The 17573-nt window shown below is 51.1% G+C and overlaps 1 protein-coding gene across 1 annotated transcript in view; it reads right to left on the reverse strand.

Annotated features, from left to right (window-relative positions):
• Nucleotides 1-17573, reverse strand: part of LOC146200112 (uncharacterized) — a 479695-nt gene that overhangs the window by 26088 nt on the left and 436034 nt on the right. The window contains exons 41-42 of the mRNA XM_084592273.1: nt 15187-15297; nt 37-279 (exon numbers count right to left, since the gene is read on the reverse strand). Coding sequence (XP_084448399.1) covers nt 37-279; nt 15187-15297 — 354 coding nt within the window. The remainder of the gene's footprint in view (nt 1-36; nt 280-15186; nt 15298-17573) is intronic.

Consider the following 17573-nt stretch of genomic DNA (forward strand, 5'->3'; position numbering starts at 1 on the left):
GCTCATCTAAAAACATCTACACGTAAAACAGATTACCTCATCAATTCAGCCAAACAAGCGGGCCGGTTGGACAACCGCAAACACGACGCTCGGCATCCGTTGTATCCAATATCTGTACGTTCCTTGTTCAAGTCGAGGTTGCATAGGTGGCGCCAACGTAGAAGCACTGATCCGGTTTCAAAGTAGACTTGGTCTGAGTTGCAGAGCTCACGCATGAAACCGTAGATCGGCAGACTGCGCAAGCTGCACTCGACTCCACGTGCGCTGCAGCTCGTGATTCTGCACATACGCATGAAAAAAAAAGGGACAGACGTGTTTTTTGCAGCTCGAAGTAAACTCTGGAGAGAACTTATTATAGAAAGCGTGCTTATAGAGGAAACCTTGTGGGAACCAACCTTTCAACAAGCGTGAGAGAGAGAGAGAGAGAGAGAGAGAGAGAGAGAGAGAGAGAGAGAGAGAGAGAGAGAGAGAGAGAGAGAGAGAGAGAGAGAGAGAGAGAACAGGACGATGCAACTAAGTTTAGCAAATCTATTGCGTTTTTTTTTTACGGTTGGTAGTGGGATAGCCCATGATGCATCACTGCGCGCTCTGTGCTGGGTAAAAGGGGGACACAAAGTACAAGGTTGTACAAAGTACAAGTACAAGGACACAAAGTACAACTGAGTTAAAAATATACTCGGCACTGTGCTTCTCGCCCAGATTCTACGTAGGGTACTTCCTATGATGAGGGCTCAAACAGCGCAATAAAGACGGTGTACTTCTGAGGTATTTAGGGAGGCATGAGCGCTGCAAAAGTCCGCGGTATAAAAATTCTGGCAAAAACATTAGGGTTTTAGCTTACCGCGATTCGCTACCGTGATCCGCCACCGCGCGTTCCACTGCGCATGCCCAGACCCCCTTGACGCCTATAGATGGCACCACATACTGGATGTCGGCACAAAGACCTATCGCGTCGGGACCAATCATCGCCCACGTGCGGTAGAGAGTCATGGTGGCGGATCGCGGATCACGGTAAGCTAAATCTCTCTATTTATTTCAGCCCAAAGTCATCGTCCGGTAGTCTAGCTAGTATGGCCAGCAGGGGAAAAAGCGTATGTTTCACTTTGCATCAGTGCATATTTCAGTCGATTGGCTTGCTTTACGGCTCCAGAATAAACATGTCTTCACACACAGTCGTCCGGTAGACTATAATGACGATAGCACCTGAGTGCCTTTAGACAATGTCCACAGCACTGGCTTAGCGCTAAGAAGTAGAACAGCGGCGGTGGTGTCTTGTAGTAGTCGTAGCATAAAGCTTTATTCCGCAAAATGAGAGCGGGTTTAGCGGTTGGGGTCTTGAACTGCAGGTGGTGTTCCTAGGTACAGGATCCCATTGGTTATTTGCCTCTTGGGCCCGCTCAACCAGCGCTAGCTGACCTTGCGGGTCAGATCTGGACAAAAGTCCCTCCCACTGCTCGACTCTCGGGTTTGTGATGTTGGGCTCTATCGGCCACGCCCGACAGCCCCATGTGGAGTGGTAAAGGATGGCTATCTATCCGCACCACACGCATACTGGAGTGTATTGCATAGGCCAAATTTTACTGTATATGTAGCGATTTGGGTATGAGTTTGTAGCCGTTCCCAGGTAGTTGCCTGATGTCTTGTGAATGTCTTGTGGGGAAGCGGATATTTACGGCATCCTAACTTCCAAAACATTGTGAACTCTCCGTAGCTGTTAGGGGTAGTGTTGGTTTCCCCCTTGTCGTCGCCCACTCGGTTTGTGTAACCTCGAACTATCACGTGGACTTTGTTTTCCCTCCACTCCTCGGTGCCCACGTGCCCATATCACATTCTGCTTTTTGAGTTTTGTCGCCTCCCTGAGGAGGGCGCCGGCCTGCCTGCTTATCCTTCCCCTTAGGAGGCTTCTGCATGCGGCCTGTGAGCCTATTACTATTGTATAGCTCTTGTTGCTTTTGTTTGCTTCCTTGATGGCTAAAGCAATTGCCACTTCCTCCGCCATGTCTATATCCGTGGTCCTAATTGATATGCTGGATATTTTTTCCCCGATTGTTAACGATGCCTACGAGCGCCGCTTTTCTGTCTCTGTACGTAGAAGCATCCGAGTAAAGCATGTTTGATTTCTTTGCCAGGCTTCAGCCTAGAGTTCTTTCCCTAGCCTTTCTCCTCGCAGGGGGCTCATGTGTTTTGGTATGGCTGACCACGAACGTTTCCCCAATCTTTTGTGGTAAGTCAGTCGAATTTTCGATCTCTCGTATTGCGTCTCGGTGGCCAAGTCTCGTTAGTAGGTGCCTTCCTACCTTGGATTATGCTAGCCTAACTTTCTGAGTGAATGTGGCCGCTTCACTGTGTTCGTTATAGGCGTTGAATACTCCTAGTTCCATGAGCTTTGGCGTCGATGTTCTAGGGGGGGGGGGGGGGGGGGGGGGGGGGAGTCCTAGCGCGATCTTATAGGCTTTCCCAATTTGGGCGTCAGTTTGATTGGTTACCTCTTGGTTTAGTTTGTGGTACGGCAAGCTGTACAGTCGAGCGCGATTTGAAGGTTATCGCGCGAGCGTCGACCAGCCTAGCACTCCAGGCACAGGAAAAATCATGATTTCGCAATCTTCACTCCTTCGTTCGCTGTTCCGTACAACAGCCATCACCCCCGCGACAAACTCACCACCCTTTCTCTCTATTCTAAGCTTTCCATTTGTTGCGATAAAGTGTCCAGTTTCAGATAATACCGAAGGATACGTAATGCGCACAACAATTAATGACTGTTCGCAGAACCAAAAGAAAAAAAAGGAAGTGATGTCCCAGCAGTGAGTGACAGCTGCTGAAGAAACAGCAAAAAGAGTGAGGGAAACTGCCTTGATACCTCCCTCGCCTCGGCAGTGAATTCTTGGCCATGGCGCTGTTCATGTTCCCGGTCGGTGCTCGCGTGATAACCTTCAAATCGCGCTCGACTGTACGTCAATCGTGGTATCACCAAGGCAGTGACTATCCTGATTGCGTCGGTCTCCTTTAGCCCCGTTTTGTTTATTCGTTATTATGCGGATCATTCCGTATATTTGGCTCGTTGTTTTGCTTAATGATCTGTAACTATAAAAAAAAAAAAATTGGCATTGGCTTAGCTTGGTTAAGCCTGGTAATTGCGAAAGCAATAGCTATGGCTACGTCTAGGTTCATCTGGTGGTGTAGCTGGTTGTGGTGCTTGTGGTTAAGCTTATGGTTATGCAGTGATTCACTCTGGCCACGGCATATGGTTCAACTACTGTTTATTGCGGGGTGCTACCTGGTTATTTTATGCATAACTAGTAGCGAGACAAGGAGTGCCGTGGCTGCAACGATATACTTGGTTGTGGGTGAGGTTAAGGCAGAATGTACAACTTGTGCTGTTATCATCTGTTTTGGCTTGGCTTGGCTTGGCTGGCAGCTGCGACTGCGATAGTGGCGCAAGTGTATCTGTGGCGTAAGTGTGGCGCAAGTGTATAAAAGCGGAGTGCAAGAATAAACGGGGGTTCATTTTCGTCGCCTGGGAGCGCGGTGTCTAGACTGCTTTCTCGGGCAGCGTTCCGGCGCGGGTGCAGCGGCGCCCCCCTGCCTGGGCTAACACGACATGGTGTCAGAAGTGGCCGTCTACGACATGATGTCAGATGGTCAAGAATCTTCGCACTGAGCCAGGCACCTTACATCCACGATGTCGAAGACGCCTTCAATGCGGCTGCATGGACTGCAGCAACCGCCACCGCTGGACTTTGACCGCACGTCAGAGTGGCCGGCGTGGATCGAACATTTCGACGACTTCCGATATGCAACGGGACTCAACGAATGCTCCGGGGAGGCTCAGGTACGAACGCTGTTGTACACAATGGGGAGGCAAGCTCGTGACATATTCAAGACGTTTTCACTATCTGACGAAGACGCCAAGAACTATGAAACCGTAAAGAAAAAGTTCGACGGGCACTTTGTAAAAGAGAGGAACATCGTGTACGAAAGCGCCTGTTTTCACAGACGCGTACAAATGCCAGGAGAGTCGGTAGACCAGTTCGTCACTGCGCTACACGGCTTGGCGGAACGTTGCGACTACGGTGAACTAAAAGAACGAATGATCCGAGACGACTGGTTGTCGGGCTCCGCGACGCAAAGCTCTCGGAAGCTTTGCAAATGGATTCTCAGCTAACGCTGGCTTCGGCGCTGTCGAAGGCTCGCTTAAAGGAAAGCGTCCAACCGCAGCAAAGTACTCTACGAGGACAGCACAGCCATCAGTCATCGGAAATTCGTGACCAAGACCCCAATGTGGACGCGGTGGTTCAACAGAGGCACAAGGGACGTCTGCATGGGCAACGAACGCCGGAGGTGCGGCAGCATGGGCAACGAACGCCGGAGGTGCGGTGTCCTTTCTGCAGTGGCGACGCCCACACCAGGACAATGTGCCCAGCCAGAGCTGCCAAGTGTCTTCACTGTGGCAAGAAGGGACATTTCGCAAAGGCCTGCTTGAAGAAAGCAACGGCTTCCGCTCAACGAAAGGTACGCGTCTCAGCGGTCAACCAGGAAACTGGAGAGCTACGCGTCTCAGCGGTCAACCAGGAAACTGGAGAGACTTTCGTGGGATCAATAGATGCATGCAGAAAAGCGCGATTTGTGCAGGTGCGCATTAATTCTGTGCCCATTTTTGCAAAGGTTGACTCAGGTGCTGAAGTGTCAGTATTACCAGCAACGTTTCCGGGATTACCGTCCCGACTGGTAAAAACCGATGAAATCTTGCTAGGTGCAGGAGGCAGTAAGCTTAACGTACTAGGCAAATTCGTAGCAGAGATCGCATGGAAAGAGAATACTGTGTATCAAACATGCTACGTTGTCAGTCCGTTACGCGACGTCCTTCTAGGATTACCTGCACTTGAAGTCTTAGGTATCGTGAAATTTGCAGACGCGGTCGAGTCGGGAAACCTGCAGTACGAGACGCGTTTTCCAGAAATGTTCCGCGGTCTAGGTACGATGCCAGGGCAGTACACCATCAGGCTACAAGCTGGCGCTATCCCGCATGCCATAAGCGCTCCACGCAGGGTACCAATTCCCCTGAGGGAGTCCCTGAAGCGCGAAATAGATAAAATGGAGCGGTTAGGCATAATCAGGAAAGTGGATGGGCCCACCGAATGGTGTGCCGGAATAGTTCCGGTAGTGAAACCCTCAGGCGACCTGAGAGTTTGCGTAGACCTCACTAAATTGAACAAATGCGTAGTTCGAGAGCGATTTACGTTACCAACTGTGGATCAAGCTCTAGGGTCACTGTCGGGAGCGAAATGGTTTTCAAAGCTCGATGCCAACTCAGGCTTCCACCAGGTGCGACTTAGTAAAGACTCGGAAGAGCTAACCACGCTCTTAACACCCTTCGGTAGATACTGTTTCACGCGACTACCCTTTGGAATTACCTCCGCTCCGGAGTACTTCCAAAAGAGAATGTCTGAGATACTAGGTGGCCTGCCGGGGGTCGTTAATCTCATGGACGATGTCCTAGTGTTTGGCGAAAGCAAAGCTCAACACGATGAGCGTTTAAGTAACGTGATCACACGCCTAGCAAGGGCAAATGTGACATTAAACAAAGAGAAATGCTTATTCGGGGTTAGGCAAGTGCGTTTTTTGGGTCACATTCTGAATGAGGAAGGTATTCATCCTGATCCAGCGAAGGTCAGTGCTATAAAAGATTTGAGAGCACCCAGAAACGTTACTGAGCTTAGAAGCATTTTGGGCATGGCGAATCATTTGGGCCGCTTCCTGCCACATTTATCCCAAGTGTCTGCTCCCATGCGTGTTCTTTTGCACAAGGATAGGGACTGGGTCTGGGACAGCAATCAGGAAAAAGCGTTCCAAGAACTCAAAGAGCTCATTTGTTCAGCGCAATGCATGGCTTTGTACGACGCTTCGCTACAAACCACTCTTTCAGCTGACGCATCGTCTTTCGGTCTGGGAGCAGTTTTGTTTCAAAAGCAAAAAGACGGGCAACGTAGACCAGTTGCATTCGCTTCTCGTTCGCTCACCAAAACCGAGCAACGGTACTCCCAGATCGAAAAGGAGGCACTGGCGTTGACGTGGGCAGCGGAAAGGTTTGATGAGTATATACGTGGTCTGGAAGTTGTTTTTGAAACTGACCACAAGCCCTTGGTGTCGCTGTTGGGTCACATGGTAATCGATGCTATGCCGCCAAGAATTCAACGTTTTCGTCTGCGCCTGATGCGGTACAGTTTTTCTGTATTATATGTACCAGGCAAATCGCTAACCACTGCTGATACTCTTTCACGTTCGCCGTTAGCTCGTACGAAAGTGGAAAGCTGTTTACCTGTCTCAGAGGTAACCGCTTACTCGAAAGCTTGTTTACTGGGTTTAGAAACAGGCGACGATTTCTTGAAAAGAGTAAAAGAAGGTCAAGCAAAAGACGAAGTGTGTCGAAGCTTGCGCACAGTGTGCAAAAAAGGGTGGCCCAGGAAACAAAATGTTCCCTGTTATCTTCTGCCATACTGGCAGGAACGTGCATGCATTACTTTGGTGAACGGGTTTCTGCTCAAAGGTATGAGGCTTATCATTCCTCAGACCCTTCGCAAGGAAGCGCTAAGCAAACTGCATGACGGTCACCAAGGCATCTCGCGATGCCGCAGTGTGGCTAAAGGTTCTGTCTGGTGGCCGGGACTTAGCACTGAGATAGCGTCATTCGTGAAACAGTGCAGCGTTTGCGCGATGCATGCGCCAGAACAGATCGAACCGATGATTGCATCGCCAACGCTCTCTTTTCCTTGGGAGAGAGTAGGGGTCGATCTGTTTCAAATTCAGGGACGGCAATATCTTGTCGTAGTAGACTATTTTTCGCGACACCCAGAGATTGCCATTCTTCCGTCAACAAAGTCTGCTACCGTGATGAGCCGAAGGAAAAGCATTTTTGCGAGACATGGCATTCCCGAGTGTGTGGTGACCGACAATGGTCCCCAATTTGTCAGTGCCGAGTTTGAGAAATTTGCAAAACTGTATGGCTTCCGTCATGTCACCTCGAGTCCAAGGCACCCCCAGGGAAACGGGGAAGTCGAACGTATGGTAAAGACGGTTAAGAATCTCATTCTAAAATCGGACGACCCTTACTTAGCCTTGCTGGCTTATAGGGCCACGCCTGGTGTTTTGAACGTCAGCCCAGCGGGGATACTGATGGGTAGAAGGCTTAGGACGAGAGTCCCAATGCTGCCTTCGCACCGCAATCCGGGACAATGCTGTCTGCAAGAAGCGGCAGCCAAGGACCGTAAAGTCAGAAAGGAGAAAAGCCGCCACTTCGACCGACGTCACCGGTCTAAAAATCTCCCAAAGCTGGAAGCAGGTGATGTGGTGTGGGTGACTGATCTCCGTACCAAAGGTACAGTGCTCGGAGCAGCACCACAGCCGCGTTCATACCGTGTTCAAACGGAAAACGGGGTTGAAGTCCGTCGAAACAGGAGAATGCTTAACCGTCTCCCAAAAGACCGGGTAGATAGCGGGAACTACGAATTTCCGGATAGTCAGGAACAGCCCAGCAGGGCCGGATTGGTAACTGGAGTAGACAACCAATTTGACGAAGCTCCTGAAGCTTTGGTGCCTCTAACTCAGACGGAGACTGACGGTGGCAATTCTCAAGCTAGAATTGTAACTACGACCTGATTTGGAAGAGTTGTTCGCAAACCCATAAGGCTGGGCGTGGACGACTGATGCTTGGAGTGTGTTCTGTCGTGTTTTCTTGGGTGTGTTCCAGTGTTATTTTGAAGTGTATGCATGTAAAGTTAATAGTGCTTGAAAAGGGGGATGTGCTGTTATCTGTTTTGGCTTGGCTTGGCTTGGCTGGCAGCTGCGACTGCGATAGTGGCGCAAGTGTATCTGTGGCGTAAGTGTGGCGCAAGTGTATAAAAGCGGAGTGCAAGAATAAACGGGGGTTCATTTTCGTCGTCTGGGAGCGCGGTGTCTAGACTGCTTTCTCGGGCAGCGTTCCGGCGCGGGTGCAGCGGCGCCCCCCTGCCTGGGCTAACACGACACAACTGCCGCTCCAGCACCGGCTGCAACGGCATTCTTTACGCCAGCAGAAATGAAAGCATCCCTGGAGACTGCGTTGGTTCCACCTGCCGCTAGGCCACCTCCTATAATATCCAACGTTGCACCCCGACCTCGATTTGGCAAAACCCATCCAAATACAGCTAGGCACACGCGGCACGCCACAGGGTGCTGTTCTATCACCCTTACTTTTCAATATTGCTTTAATCAAACTCCCAGCCCAGCTAAATCAGGTATCGCATCTACGGTACGCCTTCTACGCGGATGACATCACTATTTGGACCACGGCCTATTCTACCGCGAAAATCGAAGACCGCCTTCAAGAGGCCGTAACCATCGTGCAAGCCTACGCCGCTAACTGCGGCCTTACTTGCTCCCCCGAAAAGTCGGAGTTGCTGGTACTACACAGCTCCTGCCAACGCAGACCCACTGTTGAAGTCAACCTCAATGGAAACCCAATACCACAGAAGGACACCATCAGAGTTCTAGGGCTTTACATCAACGACAAGGGCAGAAATGTGTACGCCCTCACTCGGCTCAAAAACACCAGTCTGCAGGTTGCGCGTATGATAGCCGGGGTCACTACCAACGACAGGGGTATGCTCGAACAAGACACCCTGCGCCTGGTTCAAGCATTCATCATTAATAGAATTGTGTATTCGACACCGTATCTGCACCTCAAAACGGGAGACTATAAACAAATAGACTTCATTATACGACACGCAGTTAAAAAGGCGCTGGGCCTGCCCCAAAGCACTTCCACAGAACGTCTTTTGCAATTAGGGGTGCACAATACAGCCGAAGAACTCCTTGCCGCCCACCAGATAAATCGACTAGCAGCAACCCGCACGGGCCAGACCGTTCTTATGGACCTTAACCTGACTAGCCCGCAAGGTCTCGTACAAAAACAGGCTATACCGCCCGGGTGGTCAGACTCGTTCATAGCCAATCCCCTACACCGCAATATGCATCCTCTGTTCCACCAAGGGCGCCGGAAGGCGCGGGCCAAATACATCCAGGAAAAGTACGGGACGGGCACTGAATCCTACTACGTAGACGCAGCAAAGTCAGACGCGGGGTACACGGTAGCGGTTGTAATTCACCAACAGCAACTGGTTGATGCCCTCACCATCTGCGATGGCAATATAGAAACGGCGGAGGAGGTGGCCATTGCTTTAGCCGCCACGCATACCACCTGCGCCTATATAATAACAGACTCTATGGCTGCCTACCGCAACTGCATCAAAGGGCGAATATGTCCCCAGGCTGCCAGAGTATTGAAAAATTATCGACACCCCGAACAAGACAAATACCTCGTCTGGACACTGGTACATCAAGGCGTAGAAGGGAACGAGTGCGCCCATGCCGCTGCCCGAGCTCTCCTCCCCCGGGACTCGACCTCTCCATCCTGCACGCCGCCCTATCCCGGCCCTCTGGCGATGTATGCGGAGAGGTTACAGCACTGCAGACTCTCTCGCAGAAAATATCCACCCCCAGCCAAGGGGCTCTCCAAAGCGGAGGAAGTTAGATGGCGACGCCTACAGACAGGTACATATAACACACCAGCCCGTTTAAACACAATACACCCCGGGTTCTGCGACCCCAAATGCAAATATTGCGGGGAAAAGGCAGGCCTGCACCACATGGTGTGGACCTGCCCACACAATGCGGCAGGTGAAATGACGTCACTCCGGCTGTAGCGCTCCCTCACGGAGGGAGCGGGAGTTAGGCCGCGGTTGGTAGCTACCGCCTCGCAAGTTGATGGCGCGCATTGGGGCCCCTGTTTTTGCGGCAGATGGGATGACGTCACTCCGGCTGTAGCGCTCCCTCACGGAGGGAGCGGGATAGCTACCGCCTCGCGAGTAGACGGCGCGAGTTGGGGCCCCTGTTTTTGCGCAGCTGTGCTTGGCGGCGCGCCAAAGGTCATGCTAAAGGTCAATGGTAGCTACCGCCTTGCTACGCGAAGGGCTGAAAGTGATAGTTGCGTTCACAATAAAATTGTGGGGGTTTACGCCTGGCATAATCCTACTGGTAGAGCAAAAGCTGCGAGTGTTGCAGCGATAGCCTCTGTAACACCACCTTTTCAATGCGCGATCTTTTCATAATTTTTCTTATAATTGATTCACAGGAAAATAAACACGCAGCATCTATCACACTTGTTCTGTGGACACCTGAGCCGCGCCATAAGAGACGAGAAAGATGAGATTTGGTGTAATAGAGAGCTACGTAGCATTTTAGACCACCTGGGGATTGTTAAGATTTGCCGTGGTGGAGGGACTGCGAATTAATTTCGACCACCTGGGAATCATTAACACGCACTGACACCGCATAGTCCACGAATGCCTCTTCGTTCCGCCTCCATCGAAACTCACCCGCCGGCGGTCGGGTTGTTGTTGTTGTTGTGGTTGTAGGAAGAAGGAAAAGAAAATGCACGGGCCTGCTACTGGCTCTATAGTGGAGCCACCTCTGCTGCCTCGTGCGGACAGAAGATAAAAAGTAGAGAAGAAAGAAAAAGAAAAGGGAGAGAAAGACGCGCGCCGAAACAGCCGTTGTCCACAATCTAAGTGGTGACGAGTGCAATGACGGCGTACAACAGATAAAGCTTCGGTGGCTGGCTAGCCCTCGCCGCAAGCGGAATTGACCTACTGTCCCAGCCCCATAGGGCTAGGAACAGCCACCCTTCACCGCCTCCCTTCCCGCCGGTGGTCAGGACCGAGCTCGAGTACTTATATATAATTGGTTCACAGGAAGGAAAAGACGCAGTATCTGTCACTTATTTCTGTGGACACCTGACCCGCGCCGTAAGGGAAGGAAGGAAATAGGAGAGAAAGTGGAAAGAGAGAAATAGGAGCCGTACTGGAGGGCTTCGGAGTAATTTCGATCACCTAGGGATCATTAACAAAACGTTAATCCGAAGCCCTCCGCTGCGGCTCCTACTTCTCTCTTTCCACTTTCACTCACACCTCCCCCCCCCCCCGCTGGTGTAGCGATTGAAGGAAGTAGTGGCTCTGTGCCTATGTCAGCGCACGTTAAAGATCCCCAGGTGGTCGAAATTACTCCGTAGCCCTCCACTACGGCTCCTCTTTCTCTATTTCCACTTTCACTCCCACCTTCCTCCCTTCCCTTACGGCGCGGTTGCGGTGTCCACAGAAAACAAGTGAGACAGTTATCTCGCCTTTCCCTTCCTATAAATAAATCAGTGGCTCTGTGCCCCGCCGGGGTGGTGCAGTGGTAAGACGCCCGACTACTGTGCCGGAGTACCCGGGTTCGAACCCGACCTCGGCGGCTGCGTTTCGATGGAGGCGAAACGAAGAGGCGTCCGTGTGCTGTGCGATGTCAGCGCACGTTAGATCCCCAGGTGGTCGAAATTACTCCGTAGCCCTCAATTCCGGCTCCTCTTTCTCTCTTTTCACTTTCACTCCCACCTTCATGTCTTCCCTTACGGTGTGGTTGCGGTGTCCACAGAAAACAAGTGAGACAGTTACTGCGCATTTCCCTTTCTATAAATCAATCAGTAGTGGCTCTGTATTTTTTTTCGAAGAGTTTGCCTCAAGGCATAAGTTGAGAAAGGGGGAATGGGATGCAGGAAATAGAAAGTTAAAAGAAGGAGTGAAGTCCATTTGCGCTTATGTATTCGAGCCAACTCCGCTGCCTCGTGCGGATAGAAGAGAAAATAGAGAAGAAAGAAAAGGATAGTAAGAGAAAGACGCGCGTCGCAACAGCCGTCATCCACCACCGAAGCGGTGGCGGGTGCAATGACGGCCTACAACACATAAAAAATTACTGACGATTACGTTACTTCCTAATGCGAAATTTGAGCGCAGCAAATAAGCTGTTTCACCTTTTCGATAGATTGAGGCAAATCCGCCGCCACCGATCTGGCTCTGATTGCCACCGCACAGGGGTTGCATTGGGGGAGGAGCAAAGAAAGGAATTAAGTTTGAGCCGGCGCTTTGACAACCGGAGACTCACAGGAAGAGGGGGGAGGGGGCGGCGTGTACACCCAGCGGCAAACGATGGGGGCAGAAGCGCGCGCAGCAAGCGGACAACGCGATAAAGGGAGGAGGGTAGAGATAGCAGCGACTGACTGATGCTGCGACGCCGATAGTGAGTCAACCCCAGCTGCGGAGTTGGTTTCAGGGACAAAGCCGCCGATGCCGACGCAAACAATATGATACCCTCGCTTCCGCAGCGCCAAGAACCAGGTCTAGCCGTGGGAAGGTGGTCACGTATTCGTCGACGTGCCGGGGCCTACGTGCTGAAGAGCACCCTATCCGCCACACAGGAACAGGGAGGGGGGGGGGGACCCTCCCCTCCTCTTTCTGCATGGCGGCGACGGTGTTCTATGCAGTCACGTTATCTTGACTCTCTAGCGGCGTCAGCGGCATCCAGCGGTATCAGTCGGTTGCTGCTAGCGCTGGGGGGATGAAAGGGCGGCGGAGCTGGTTACGAGGCCGACGACGACGCCGACGCCGACGCGAAACCCAGGAACGGACGCCAAAGAGCTGCGCTCTAAAATTCGGTGGAAGGCTAGCGGCGTTGACCTACCAGTCCCAGCCCCGTAGGGCCGAGAACAGCCACCCTTCACCACCTGTCTACCTTCCTCCTCCGTCTACGGCGCGGTTCATGTGTCCATAGAACAAGTGTGACAGATACTGTCTTTCGTTTCCTGTGAATCACTTATAAAATCTATAGCATGCACTGACATCGCACAGCAAACGGACTCCTATTCGTTTCAGCTCCATCGCAACGCAGCCGCCTTCGATACTTTAGGTTTTGAGGAAATGAAGTCGCAGTATACTTCGGATAGACACCATGGAATCGTGAACACCCACACTTCATTAGGTCAAGGTCATTTGAAGGTCAAATATAGTGGCACGCGAATACCGGCTTTAATTAGCGTGGTGAAAATTTAGCTCCAATAGAAAAGTAGTTTATAAGAACGGAAAACCGCAGTATCTATCTAGGTGGATCCCTTAAAGGTGTAAACCTCCGTGACACTGACGGCTCAAAAAGCTCGCGTAGTGACACTTTTACCCGACTACTGTGGTAGAGTACCCGGGTTCAATCCCGACCGCCGGCGGCTGCGTTTCGATGGAGGCGGAACGAAGTGGCGTCCGTATGCTGTGCGATTTCAGTACACGGCAAAGATCCCCAGTTGGTCGAAAATACTCCAGAGCCCTCCACTAAAGCACCCCTTTCCCTTTCCACTCCCACCGTCCTCCCTTCCTTATGGCGCGTTTCAGGTGTCCAGAGCCATAAGTGTGACAGATACACGTCTTTCCCTTCCTGTGAACCAATTATTATTACGGCGAAAGCCTTTAATGGCTCATGCTGTCGTGGACAAAGTGTGACCCGCTTCTGCGGCAGTCTGATTGGCCGAGGCGGGATGCATCCCTGCCATCTACAACGCCACACTTGAACACGCGCCAAGGAACGCCACGTGACAAGAACGATAGTGTACCGTTCGGGGCACGGTGTAAGAAATATTTTTTACACCGTGGTTCGGGGTGCCGGTGCTTCCCAGCGTTTGCTCCTCAAACCTGATGTCTGCCGCTACTAGGAACGCCCTTCTGTCGGTGCAAAAGTCTTACTATCCGATGAAAGTTTTTGCTCTGCGAAAGTGAACAGCTTGTGTTTTAGATGGGCGACTTGGATTTAGATCCAGTTCTGACTAAGCCGACTATGAGCCGAATATATACACGGATCGCTAGAGCTGCTTCGGATCGCCGACTTGAAAGTGCCATTATACTATTTCCGCCATCGCCGCAGAGACTCGTACTGCGCACATCTGCAGGAATTCTCCATTTTAAATTATGTTTCCCCCCTATAGCATCCGCACGAAAGTAATAAAAAGTTATCACCGCGGTTTAACTCCTCTAAACCAAGTAAGATAGAATAAAAGCTCCGTTCCATTCGGCTAAACAATGCTAAACCTAACCAAGCGTAGGCCATTGTAACGGAGCTTTCGCTCTTGTTTGAAAACAATTAAACCACGGTTGTTTTTCTAGCTATTTAACACGGCGAGCTACGTCTCCCACGGGACCTGAAGCAGCCTGCCGCCCTGCATGACAAAGAAACCGCTGTCGGGGCCGCCGAAGACGGCCATGTAAGATCCTCCATGGCAAAACGCGCACCCAACGACAGGCTCCTTCTCCTTCAAGCGAGCGGCGATTCACGTGATTCATGACAAGGCCACAGCTGGCGAAGCAGGGTTGGCACACGACGCAGCGGTAGCAACTGTGAGGCGTCACATGGTATGAGGTCACGACACACCGCCGGCTCTTCTGCGGCTGAAGGGCAAATGCGATGACCTTCTTTCCACTTTCATTCCCACCTTCTTCCCTTCCCTTACGGCGCGGTTCGGGTGTCCACAGAGCAAGCGTGACAGTTACTGCGCCTTTCCCTTCCTGTGAACCAATTTAACTTTAACTTTTGGCGAAACCTAACATAGCGCAGCTTTCCGTCCAAAACTATACCAGTCTTTCACTACACTCAATTTCACAAGCTGTCTACAGCACTACCAAAAGGTAAGCGCGACCTGGGCCAATCAGGATTTCGTGCAGTATATGATTGTGTGCAAAACACATTCATATCCATGGTCAACAGGAGCGTAGCATACCTAGGCCTTCATGATTTGTTCTCACCGCCTTTGCCTTTCGCAGTGCTGCAGATACCTTGTAAATTAAGGAGTACAACTGTAGTTTTATATCGGCTGCGCGAGTGATCGAGACGACGCTGTTAGCCACACTCCTGCAATAACACTGAGCTTACTGCGATAATCGCGCACAAGGCCGACGGCCAGTGTTTCTGACGATAGAGACTTAATTAGCGTCAATAAACTCGTCAGGCGTGCGTCCGCTCCTACCTGAGCACAGGATGCCTTTGTGCAACCTGTCACTACCGGCGTGACGTCACGCATCCTGACCTCCCCCTTCCCCCCGCCCTCTTTTCTCCCAGACTCGGCCTACTTCACTTCGAGTGGCCGCTCATGACAGACACCAAGTGAACGAAAAATGAGATCGGTGGTTAGAAATTACGGCCTCGTGCCATCCATTCCGGCGCACCTAAAAAGAGCTAGTTGAAAAATCGTAGCTTCTGACCAGAAGATAATATCACAAAGAAGTGCTTATACTCGGCCTTGCTTACCTCAGCACGAACTGATGAACACTTTGCCGTTGCCGGTACAAGTGTTGCACGTCTTCACTTCTAATATCTGTCAGAAGTACCGCTATGAGTACTGCGAAGGAGATGTAGTACCTGCAAAGCAGATGAACAAAACAGACACTCAACAAACACAGCAAATAAATTCAATAAACAACGCGCTCATGCAACACAGTACAATATGAGGGTTACATTATATTCGCACAGTCAATAAGAAAATACTTGCTCCTCGCGTTCATTCGGTTGGAACAATAATAGGCTTGTATACTCTAATCGTGAACGTAGCAAAAATAGTGTAAACAGTACTCCCTTCTACAACGGGGGTAGGTTTCCGTCATTAAATTTATGAAAAGCTTACTTTTGGCAATAAGACATATTTCTACCTGAAAGCAAATACCTGAAAGCTGTCAACAATTAAACAAAACGTCTAAATGCGGCATCACAAATTCTTAGGTTACCACCTTTGTAACAGATCAAAACGTCGGTGAAAACCTTCTGAAATTTCATCACACCTAAAGTGACTGCGCACTCCAGGTCGTGTTTGAAGAAATGTGTGGGTGGTGTGGCACGCGAGAAGGCGCAACAGAGCGACTGTAGATTCCGTTAATCGCTACCACGTCAGAACGTCTATCGGGCGCCCCATGAGAAGGTCCAGCAAAGGAGAAACCACCACGAGACGTACCGGCTCAAGCAGGTACCCTTTGCAGTCGGCCGTACCAAGCGTTCAACGACGTCCCGACTGATTAAGACACTAAGGGTCGAATAGGCTCTGGAAACGTGTATCTTTAGGATTTCCCACTGGACGGGCGACCATATAACTAAGGGAAGAAAGCGCCACGAGACTGAGCAGGGGCGGCGCTGGCGTCCAGAACAGCCGTCCTCGGGAAAACGAGTCATAGGGAAGAGAACAATGCCGGACAGATGGGATATGTCCATTGTATAGCGACAAATACTATCCTTTTGGGTGCGAAAATGGGCTCAATTCTAGAAGACATCAATGTCAAGGAATCTTCGGAAAACGCTCTATTCACAAATGTGTTCTTTCCTCTGGTAGCAGAGCGAGTTTTCTGCTGCGTTCAGTTCGCGCTCAGTTGGGAACGCTCTGTGGTTGGTTGGAAGCACTTGGTGAAACGTAACATAGTGCAGCTCTCCGCTGGGGCAGGTAGGCCACCGCCGCTTGCGACGGGGGCTAGCCTGCCACCGACCTTTTATCTGTTGTAGGCCGTCATTGCACCCGCCACCGCTTCGGTGGTGGACGACGGCAGTTGTTGCGGCGCGCGTCTTTCTTTCCCTCTTCCTTTTCTTTCTTCTCTATTTTCTCTTCTGTCTGCACGATGCAGCGGAGGTGGCTCAGCTACAGAGCCAGTAGCAGGCTCGTGCATTTTCTTTTCCTTCTTCCTACAGCCACAACAACAATAACAACCGCCGAAAAATTCGCTGGCAGGCTGGCCCCCGCCGCAAGCGGCGTTGACCTACCAGTCCCAGCCCAGTAGGGCCAGGAACAGCCCCCTTTCACAGAGCGCGCGTTCAAGTGCGGCGTTGTAGATGGTAGGGACGCATCTTGCCTCGGCCAATCAGAATACATCCCGCCTCGACCAATCAGTACGCCTCAAAAGCTGGACACACTTTGTCCATGGCAATGCTCTCAACGAGGTAGTCCCTTGATGGGGCTGGGACAGGTAGGTCACTGCCGTTTGCGGCGGGGCCTAGCCTGCCACCGAATTTTTATCTGTTGTAGGCCGTCATTGCACCCGCCACCGCTTTGGTGGTGGACGACGGCTGTTGTTGCGGCACGCGTCTTTCTCATCTCCCTCTTTCTTTTCTTCTTTCTTTTCTCTTCTGTCTGCACGAGGCAGCCGAGGTGGCTCAGCTCAGAGCCAGTAGCAGACCCGTGCATTTTCTTTTCCTTCTTCGTACAGCCTCAACAATGCACTCTCATTCATTTTTACAATATTTCCTCTATCTGTTGCCAGGTGACGCTTCTCAGAGGACTCTACCGTTGAGAGAACGGAATCTCGCGTCCACGACAGCATGAGCCATTAAAAGCTTTCGCCTTAATATCTCTTGTGGTCGAGTGAGCCCTTTTATGTTGTCAAAGATCGCGCGCCCCTTGTCGAACACAACCAGCGTTTTGTTCAACGCATCGAAGTTCACTAGCGTTCTAAAATTGGTTGATAGGAATGCATAGACGCAGTATCTGCCACTCGCGTAATCCTGCTACTACCTCACAGTAGAGAAGGAGATTATGAGGTGCGTTTCATGATACCGGTGATGGTGGTGGCGATGAAAAAACTTATTTTGAAGACCTTAAGCAACGTGGCAGCTGCCCAAAATATTAGTCCTGATTTAGCTCTGGTTAACACTAGCTGAAT

This window comes from Amblyomma maculatum, chromosome 2 (genome assembly GCF_055883805.1).
Source record: "Amblyomma maculatum isolate TAMU_Amacu chromosome 2, ASM5588380v1, whole genome shotgun sequence".
NCBI classification, from domain to species: Eukaryota; Metazoa; Arthropoda; class Arachnida; order Ixodida; family Ixodidae; genus Amblyomma; species Amblyomma maculatum.